Source organism: Epinephelus lanceolatus, chromosome 18, assembly GCF_041903045.1.
Source record: "Epinephelus lanceolatus isolate andai-2023 chromosome 18, ASM4190304v1, whole genome shotgun sequence".
Taxonomy (NCBI): Eukaryota; Metazoa; Chordata; class Actinopteri; order Perciformes; family Serranidae; genus Epinephelus; species Epinephelus lanceolatus.
This window is the reverse complement of record NC_135751.1, coordinates 6,820,333-6,831,052: the sequence shown is the minus strand read 5'-3', so window position 1 is coordinate 6,831,052 and position 10,720 is coordinate 6,820,333. Positions and strand designations below refer to the sequence as shown.

Here is a 10,720-nt window from a genome sequence, read left to right as displayed (position 1 = left end):
GACCTCTGGGATATGAAGTCTCATTCAAAAGCGGAAAACGTTTGCCTTGAAACAATTTTGGGCTAAAGAAAACTACATTCTCCAAAGACTAGAAAGAGCCAGTTTACGTCAGTAGTTTCTGTCCTTTTCAACACAGAAACCGCAGATTCGTTTTGTTGTAGATGCTCATCAAGACAACTTAATTCTCTCACTAAGGGACTGTATTTTACTTGTCAGTGTATGAAGGTGGCTGCGATGTGGCCTAATTTTTTATACATGTATAATGAACCTCCCCGGAGCTACAAATATTTTTCCTTGAACCTCCCTGAGTGACCGGGGAAAATGCACGACCCTCCCTCCACCATAAATAATCACATTTCACAGTTGATGATAAATGGTGTGATTTGACTTTTTCGAGAAAAACATGCCTTTAAAACCAGCCTGTGGTTTTTAGGGTTTTGAGGGTATTTAAAATAAATATAAATTACAACCATTTAAGACTGAATGTCCCTCCAGTAAGCCAAATCCTAAAAATTACCCCTCTCCCTAGTGATTAAAAAATTCTTTGAGGTGCCTCCCCTGTTGTGCACCAGCCCCTCCCCTCTCATAAATAAGGAACAGTCATTTCACTAACTGTAACAACAACAATAAAATTGTTAAAATATTTGCCATTACTGAGAAGTAATAAGGAAAATGATAACAATGCAACTTACTGGGTTCATTATTTAATAAAATTATATTTTGTTTTGCATCAGACCAACCTCCATCACTATATAAAACCATTCCCTTTAAATTCCTTTTTCATTTTATCAACTAATGCATGTCACTTTCGGGCACAAGAGGTATATCACAGCTTTGTAACACAACATACAAACTACACTGAGAGAATTAATAAATAAGCATACAACAGTGTATTGGTTCAATGTCCTCATGATGATATATACCCCTGGGATAATCATATCTGATGAAATGGAACACAAGTCATTATATAGGTTACATAACAGGAATCATATCAAAATATTTTGTGGTTTTGAACATGCCCTCAGGCATTAAAGCAGTCCAAATTTCCAGTTCAACCAGAGGAAATGGCCTATTCATTAAAAAAAAGTCCCCGAAGGCATAAACTTCAAATTCAAAGGACACAACTCTGCTTTTAGATAAGCAGTATCTGAAGAGTGATGTTATTATTAATTGTAATATTATGGTTAGTTATTTGCCTATTTTAGATAAAGGCAACTCAATAAAAGCAACATATCTACAATATCATGCAATCCATGACTTACTGGCTGTGCATAAAAGATGTCATTGATTTTCGAGTCCTAAAATAGTCAATAACAATGAAATGATAAAGTAGACTTAAAAAACAGAAAAGAAAGACGAATCCCCTTTAAAGTTTTTTTTTGCGGAAACAGGTTTGAAGTTGTTGCATCTTCATCTGTAATGTTTGACCTGCATGTTTTGCATACTGCAATTTGTTTTTTGTTTACCACAGCATAGCTTTTCTATGCAACCAAAATTATCTTTGGTATCATTTTTTTCCCAACTGGCACTCAGTAATGTCATTTCTTCATGGTTCTCTACTGCACTTTGACTGGATGCTATCAGATTGGATCAGACATAGTGGATTAGGGAAATTAAATGTCAGTTTGCAGGGAATGCATAGCGTTAATGTTTGCTGCATCGGGAAAAGGACTGATTTGTGGCACATTTTTCAAATAACATACTGTTTAATCTTAAGGTTTGGGGGAAGGTATCAAGTATTCTCAAGTCAAAAAGCTCAAGTCAAAGTGAAGTCATGGGTTATTTGTGTTTAAGTCCAGTTGAAAATCATTTTTTTATTTCGTTGAGTCTAAAGTCATCAAATTTGTGACTCCAGTCTGACTTGTGTCAAAGTCATGTGACTCAAGTCCACACCTCTCTGAGTTTCACTCTTCAACTGCTGCTACAGACTGGTCCTCTTTTAGGTGTAAGACAGTCAGTGTACATTTCTACAGATTAAAACTTGTCTGGGTCTGTTCTGGCTACATTACAGATAGACTGTAGTATTACCCCTTTACCTTCATGTGTACAATTCTGTTAACGTCTCTTAAATGCATTTATTCACACAGCACTTTTCCATTTTGTGATTCTCATTTTGTCTGTAAATGTGCTCATTGTAACTAAAGCCTGAAATTGCTTTTGCTTTTCTTGTTTTCTTCCATTTACTGCTCTGCTTTCAGACATCTAGGGCTCACACACAATTGCAGATGTAATTAAGAATGTAGACTGACCAACTGAACCACAAACATGCCAGTTGCATTTAATGACCAATGCCCAGCAGTACAAAGGAAGACTTCAAATCAGATAGGGAGGTATTTTTAGAATTATAACTGATCCACAGAAAGCTGTGGCCTCACATTAAGACTAGAAAACTTTGAATTTATTCTGTTAAGAGACAGAATTTACACAAAATGTCAAAGCGTTTCTGCACTGTAAACTAATAGTAGAAAAGATTCAAGAGTAAAGATTCTGCTTATCAAATACAATCAATCATTCAGACAGTGACAGAGGCAGGACGGCCCAGGACATTTCACAAATCAAAAGTTCTTCATCAAACATGTTCTTATAGGGTTATAAAGTTATTGATTTAGCTTTGCATTATAATCACATAACAGAAATAATCATCAACACCATTCTGCTTCATTTACACCATGAAAGAAATAAAGAACAGTAGTAAAGAAATTATCTACAGAACAAGTGCAATAACGCTGAAATAGATTCTTTTGTAATCTTCATTCTCACTGTTATTTCCTTATCAAAGCACTGTATGTCACCCACATTTTACAACTCTTTATGGTAAATGTTCCACCAGTGCTAAAGGTTGGGTTTTGGCATTTCTCATTGTTTTAAGATTTAGTTTTTACATTCAGGCACCTCCATGAATACAAATTTTAAAACATTGTGCCAAACCTATTGAGACTTATTCGCTTCCATTCAGTTCCAAAAGGCGTAAAATGAATGAGAATCCCTCACTAATGAGAAACTGTCAATCCTGTTGTGTAAAGTTGCATCAAAATGCTTACTATCAGGTGACAGAACTTTCCATTTTCAGAGTAGTTCCCATTGTAGCCTTATATCAAGTGTGACGTCATAACACACTTCCATTTTCTGCTACTCCCATGGTTTCTTTGCCAAAATAAAGCTTTAAGAAATTTCCAACACTTTCAGTGAGACATTAAGGAGTCTAGACAAGGTGGCATTACAGTGATCTCACAGGTGTGTTATGTGTCACACTGTGTAAGATGGTGCGGCACACATTTTAGTTGACAAGATGTTGAAGGACCAGTGTGTAAGTTTTAGTGGCATCTAGTGGTGAGAATTGCAGATTGCAACCAGCTGAAACTTCTCCTGGTTAGAATTCCTTTAGTGTTCATTGTTCAGGATGTTTTCACTGGGAGCCGAATTATCCACTGAGGTCCCTTCCTCTCTAAAACAAACGACCAGGTGATTAAAACCAGTAAATACACTGAATAAAGCAGTTTAACATTATAAATCAGTGTTTCTCTTACGCTATTTGGCACGTTGCAAACGGGCCGTTCGCCCAGTGCCTCCTAATGTGTGCTCACCTTATTTCTGATCCAAACATTCAAGAGGTTTTTACCGGGAGAAGAATTATCCGCAGAGGTCTCTTCTTCCCTTTACCAGTGATTTCAACCAGTAACACACTAAATAAAGAATCTTCACATAAAAAACAGTGTTTTTCCAATACTGCTCATTGTGGAGGGACTGCTAACTACAGTGACTAGGGGGGACAAAAACACAACGATTCTTTTTTTTCAGGTGATTATGCACAAAAGACAACATAATTATTATATTGTATTCGATTTCTGCTGATATATCCCCCTAAATCCTACACACTGGACCTTTAAAACATTTTAATTCAGTGTATAGGCTACACATTTTTATAATTAAAGAATAAGAATCACTTTAGGCTTTTAACAATGATAAATGACAATTAAAACAAGCGTTATTCACTTTCATTTCTGTCCTTGCCACAGAGAGCCATTGGAGAGGGGCTAAAAAGCCACATGTGGCTTTGGAGTTGCAAGTTGCCTACCCCTGGTCTAATGCAATATTGGTCACAACCAGTCATAATATCAGTTTTGAAGGCATGTTTACGAGCAGTTACAGTGTGATGTCAGGACTGGGCAGGTCAGTTTGAAGCAGGCTGTCTTTGAAAACTTGTGTAGCAGTTGTGGGTGGAGGTGCCTCACTGTGAAATCTGGGACCACAGTTTAGACTGACATCCACAGATTTCACCACATTTCTCTCACAACTGACTGACTTTCATCTGGGATGACCAAAACCACACCGTGTATAGGGTCCTTTAAGATCTACCCTAAAAATGTCTGTCCTGGTATGATGGACACACTGGATAATAATGTTCACACATGTAAAACAGATTGCAAAAGGAATGCAGGACATGAACATCTCAAACCATGATAAACTGTTCTTGAAAACTGCCCGATTCATTTAGCTCACTTTGTGAACTTCTGCACACAGAAATCCTTTCAAGAGACATTTAAAAAATGCAAACAACATGCTCATCATCGGCCTGTGCTATCTGCCATTATTAGTCCCAAAAGACATCAAGGGAACAGGGGCAAAAGATGGACCTCAGCGTTGGCTGAGTGAATTTCCAAGCCCAGCAGAATCGACTTAATTGTTACGGAAGCAAAAAAGACACACACTGTTAGTAACTGAGTTTTAATAGCTACAAAATATTTGATAATAAAATTTAGACAGCACGGAATTCATAGAAATTAAGATATATTAAATCTTAATTATGTTATTTACATGTTATCATATATTTCTTGATTTGCAATTTCAAAAGCTGAATTTGAACACACACATATATATATATATATATATATATATATATATATATATATATATATATACACACACGTGTATATATATACGTATATATGTTCACAAGTTACATATGTTCAGAAGAGTTACAAAAAATAGATTCAGGTTGCTCAAATTCAACTAGTCAAATTCAGGTTGTAAAAAAATTGAAATAGCAACATCTAAGTTACCCAGGAAAGGATAGACATTTGAGCCTGAATGTTTTGATTAATCGACATTCTATCCAAATTTTTTTCAACTTCAATTCTTAGATCTAAATTTGGGCAATGTAAGCTGAACTTTTTTGAAAATTCTGAAACTTGAATTTTTGGTTCTGAATTTGTGAACATTGAAAAAAGTATTCATATTCAGCTTCTGAAATTGCAAATAAAAAAACAGTTTAATTTCTAGGAAGGTGAATTCCAAACAGAAAATTCAGATACATGGTTTCAAAGGAAATATTTCAATGCTATGAATTAAGTGGTGCTTAAATTTTAATTATTCAGTGGCTGTTAAAATTCAAATACTTTTGTTTCTTATTTGCTTCCACAATTGACAAAGAAAAGACAAAAAAACAACAACACACAAACAAGAACAAATAAGCAAACAAAACAAACTGAACAAACAAACAAAAACATCCAGTTGGCCCTCTATTATGGCAGTTGGAAAATGTTTGAATAGTAATCAGGACGGGATTTTCTTGGACAGATGTCTGGCAGGATGTATTTGGCAAGACAGAAATATTCCTACAGTTTAAGTGCCTGTGAGGCAACAGTCCTCTGTGACAGCTCACTTTTGCTCAAGCTGCATTACTGACAAAATAAAATACATTCACATAAAACCTTAACATTACTCTGATCTCAGCTGCATTTGCAATAATAAAGGGAATCTGATTTTGATACATGGAGCTGTGGCTGGAGTTTATATTGTAAAATGGAGTATTAGAGCCATTGTTAGAACACTATTTTGAAATTTTGAGAATAAAGTCACAGTATTTGAAGAGGGGGTCCTCACACTATCAAAATAAAGATGTAATTTTACTAGAAAAGGACACAATCTTATTGGAGCAAAGTCCTAATTCCTAGGAAAATACTTGAAATGAGAATAAATTTGTTGTGAAATAAACGTATTAGGCTTGGGTGGTATCAGGGTATTTAGACATTCCAAAGGTATGACTTTCAATACCTTCAAAAATGCAGATGCTCCCCTTTCTACTAAACTACTACAGTGATGCTGTAGTGAAGGGAATGATTGGACTACACAGTATGTACCACAAGAGGTCAGTCTCTACCAGTGGATCTGACAGCTAAGCTGAGAAAGATGGCAATTGCAAGTGGCGGGGATAACGTTACAGGATGAGTAAAAAAGAAAAATGCTTCTGCTCCTGTTTGGGAGTATTACCAAATGTATCTTTATCTTGTTTTTCCAACTACAAAAGCAGTTTCTTAACCGCAAGATTTTATCCAACACATCATCTGCGTTGACACCAATAATGTGTCGGTATCTGCTATGGCAATAAGTATCATTGGGTCCTCCAGCAAGAAGGACGCTTATTTCCTATCTATTCATTATTCTATGGGTTATAACTATTTAAACCCATCAAAACCTGTCTCAGTAGGGTAATCACATATTAATTAACACAGCATTGTAGGCTAGCTCAGACAATGACCTCTATCACCACTAGCTTAGCTTTCACATTTTCTTCATTAACACAAGTACCATCATATACCGTATATCCAGATAAAGTGTCAAGGATGGTATGAAGGTATGAAAAAATAGATACTGCCCAAGCCTAAAATGTATATTTCATTACTCAGTCGTAGTAAACAGAGAACAGTCTGTCCACCTCTATTTTAAAACACCAGAGCTGTATACTGTACTGTACTGTACATTGTATACTCGTAGGGAAATGAATGTAGTCAAAACACAAAGGAAAAATAGTAACTTTATATGTGTGTCTGTATAACTGTACAATAATACAATTTATTTTTGCAATATTGTGACTATTTCTCATGAAGTTAAAAAAGTGATTTTTGTCTCAAAATATTCAGACTTCATTCTTTGTTTAAGAGTTCTTTCAGTACAAACTTAACCGTAGTGTGTAGAGGCCGAAAGCAAGAGATTGCTATTATCTGTAGGCTTTTTTAAAAATCAAATATATTATGATACTCTACTCCTTCTATACAGATTTATTTTATTATAAATAATTAGTTAGTAATTTCATGGGTTAGATAAATGACGTCTGTGTGGACTATTTACAGTAAGGAATTTGGATTTCAGTGAGACTCATTGCTTTAATATCAGGCTGCTGTATTTCCAGTTCAGTGTTGAGGTGATGATTAGACGGGGACTCTGATCCTGAACCAATCATATTTCTCTTTAGCGCTAAAGTAATTCTATGTGTTACTGGCTCCTCCTCCGCTCTAATCCAACAAGACCCCCCGAATAGATCGGTGTAAAAACACAGAGCTGGGCTGAATGTCACTCTGAAAACTCTTGTCCAGCCTACCTTTAAAGGAAAAATCCACCCTAAAACACTTCAATCAGTCGTTTGACTCCTGTTATACCTGTGAATACAGGGCCAGTCAGAGATGATATGACCAGAGGTGAGTAGTTACATTTACTCCATTACCCATTTGAGAGATACAGACCAGGAATATTGTCCTGGTGTATGTGGCAGGTTATCTAATCAGGAGATGATGAATTGTCATTTCATCATAAATCAATATAGTTGTTAGTCCACTTTTTCACTTTTACCTGAGGAAGACCATCTGTGGTTAAAATATTTCCAGTCAAATCCACAACAAATGAAAGACTACCGGAAAAAGACAGTAATGTGCCGAGGTTTTTCCTTTTTTAAATTTTTTTAAAGAAATACTTCACCCACAAAATGACTATTATATTAATTACTCACGGTGTGTTGCCTTAAAATCAATAAGAAAACTGTTTTTCTCGCATGCTTCAATGGTGAACGGAGAATAAAAAAAAAAAAAACATTCTTCATGAACTGAAGTCATTGGTTCCACATTTAACTACATCAAAACATCCTTTTACAAACTCTCACACAACTCACGCAGTATAATGCAAGTCACATTTATCCATTCCCAAACACATGCATTTTTACTAAAAATTATGATTTAAAAAAACATTAGTACTATGGCTGGGGGATATGGCCTACAAATAATATTGCAATATTTTTAGGCTTTATTGCGATATAAACACACACACACACACACACACACACACATATCTATATCTATATTTTTTTTTTTACCTTTTTTCAAATCCCCTCTAATCTACTGTACTCTGAAGTTAATTAAAGTAGCTACTGTTACAATAAAGTGAAATAAGGTACTATTATAATAACATTAAATAAAGTATTCTTATAATTTAATAAATCAAAGGAGAACCACTGGTGCTTTTATTTTGAAACACCTGACTCATCTTGAGCCAAAGTGTTGATGTTTTGGTTGTGAACTTGAAGCTTCTGGTCAAGAGTTATTGTTAAAAGTTAGAAGAAAGTTAAACCATTAACGTGGTGCCATTAAACACGAGGATTTGTTCACTGCGAGTTGGAAACAAACAAACTGCTCTCCAGTTCATACAGTGATACATTTTGCAAGTCGCACTGGTGCTCCATGGTTGTAAAATGTGACTTAACAATCGTGGCCTGGAGCCCTGCAGATACAAAAATACACACCTTGCCTGCTAACACACTATCATTAAATTTGTTAGAAGTTAAACTGTTACCTCAGTGCCATTAAACATAAGCGGAACACAAACTAACAGCTCTTGAGTTCATATATTAATAATATCTGCAAGTTACCCTGGTGCTCCAAGGTCACAAAACATGACTAAATAGTCTGGAGACCTGCAGATACAAAAATACATGCCTTGCCTGCTCACACACTATCCCTGCCGGAAATGGGTCTGGGTGGGCAAAACATGACAAAACATGTTTGTGAGCCTTTAGTTTTCTTTTTTTGGAAGCGAGTGTCATGCCAATGGCTTAAAAAAATGACAAGAAATTTATACCCAATGTTCACAATATGGTCACTGTCTACATCCCACGTGGAACAAGCAGAGATACAACGACTATAATTAATACATCGCCCACCACCTACGTCAATACAGATAGTCTCATGCACGGCAAAGTAGCGTGCCTGGGCACGCACATATGTTTAAACTTTGCTCAAGCGGATTTCATAAGCACGTGCATGCTTAGGCACGCTCAGAGCCCACTACTCATAGGTGAAAGTGTATGATATTGTAACATTTTAGTGAAAATGCATGTGTTTAGGATGTACTGAGCATACAACTGGATAAATGAGTATGGGATTATATGGGTTGTGTGAGAGTTTATACACAAATGTTGTGATACAGTTTTGCTGTTGTTAAACGTGATCCCCAGTGACTTCAATTCATGAAGAATGTTCACCTTTTTTAGATTCTCCATTCACAGAGGAGGCATGAGATAAAAATACAGTTGTCTTCAGGAATTCAACGTAACATGCGGTGAGTAATTGCTATACAAATGGTCACATGGTGGGTGAAGTGCTCCTTTAAGTTGCTCACTACTCAAGTCGTTTTTTCAGTAAGTACTTTAATACTCTAACTCAAATAGTCATTTAAATGACTACTTTTACTTCTACTTGAGTCCTTGTTGTTGCAACGTAACAGTACTTTTACTCAATTACAGTTTTTGGTTCCTCTACCCACCTCTGGACATGATCTGTCAAGATATTTTGAGTGCAGCTACAGAGGAGTTTGATAGCAGAACATTTTTCATAAATGTACAGAAAAAAATGATACCATGAGAATTCAGCACATAAGAGGCAAGGCAGATGTGCTTATTTTTTTCCCCCAGACATATGTTTTATGTATACCAGTACACTGTGGAATGAGAGCAACCCTCTCATGTCCAGTGTTGGAGTGGTCAAAAGGCAATTCTGAAAATTGTTGGAAAACATATTTATCAGACTGCTGCAGCAACAGGCATTATATTAGAACACTATCACTAAATAACTAGAATGCACTGAACTGAGCATCACAGTAAAAGAATCCAGGGTGGACTTTGCCATTAACTGTGACAGAGACAAACAGCCCAGTCTAGCTCTCAATCGGTTTCCCTTCAAAATTGGAAAAGTTAGATTCTTAATGTAATAACACCTTTCTTTTTAACATCTGTTAGACTGGTACCATTTGGAGGACGGTTGGAGGACACCTGTAGAGAGAGTCATCCTATCTCTCACTCTGCTCCACCTCTGGGCCTTCAGGCTGCCTCTCCTCTGACGCCACTTCATCCTCGACCTGTGAGTGCTCCTGCACAGAGGATTCCTGGATTTTCTCTGGTGTGACATCACAAGCAGTGTGAGAGTCCTCTTTAGGTACGGGTGGAGAGGTGGGTGGGTGGATGCTACCACTTTGAGTGCTGCTCCCGTCCCTGGTTGTCTCCTCAGCTTGTCCAATGGAGCTGGTTTCACTAAAAGAGTCAGAGCCCACCCCTGAACGTCGGAATAACCTCTGACCTGAGAGGATAACATCAAAACGGGAAGTACACAAGGTGAGTGTGATGTCATTTTCCACAGATACCCAAAATTCTACAAGTGTCACTGGTAACAAAGACCTTGAACTGTGCAGAAAAAAACGACTATCCTCCATGCTCTCCAAAGATACAAATTACACTAAATTGTCAAATTGTATAACAATGCCTGACGAAGACCTCGGTTAAATTGAAATGTTGCACAGTTCAAATTCCTGGGAGCTTTTAATACAGTTTGCAGATCTAGTATCTGATTCCTGACTTATTTTGACATGTTGATCCAGCACCTGTACAAGTTTTTTGGGATCT

At 36.6% G+C, this 10,720-nt stretch overlaps 1 protein-coding gene across 3 annotated transcripts in view; it reads right to left on the bottom strand.

Annotated features, from left to right (window-relative positions):
- Positions 1 to 2,253: 2,253 nt before the first annotated feature.
- pdxdc1 (pyridoxal-dependent decarboxylase domain containing 1) overlaps positions 2,254 to 10,720 on the bottom strand; it is a 52,568-nt gene continuing 44,101 nt past the window's right edge. For 2 of the 3 annotated variants that reach the window (XM_033644003.2, XM_033644004.2), the window contains exon 23: positions 2,254 to 10,397. In XM_033644003.2, coding sequence (XP_033499894.1) covers positions 10,111 to 10,397 — 287 coding nt within the window. In that variant the 3' untranslated portion in view covers positions 2,254 to 10,110. The remainder of the gene's footprint in view (positions 10,398 to 10,720) is intronic. The other variant, XM_078161233.1, reaches the window with a different exon arrangement.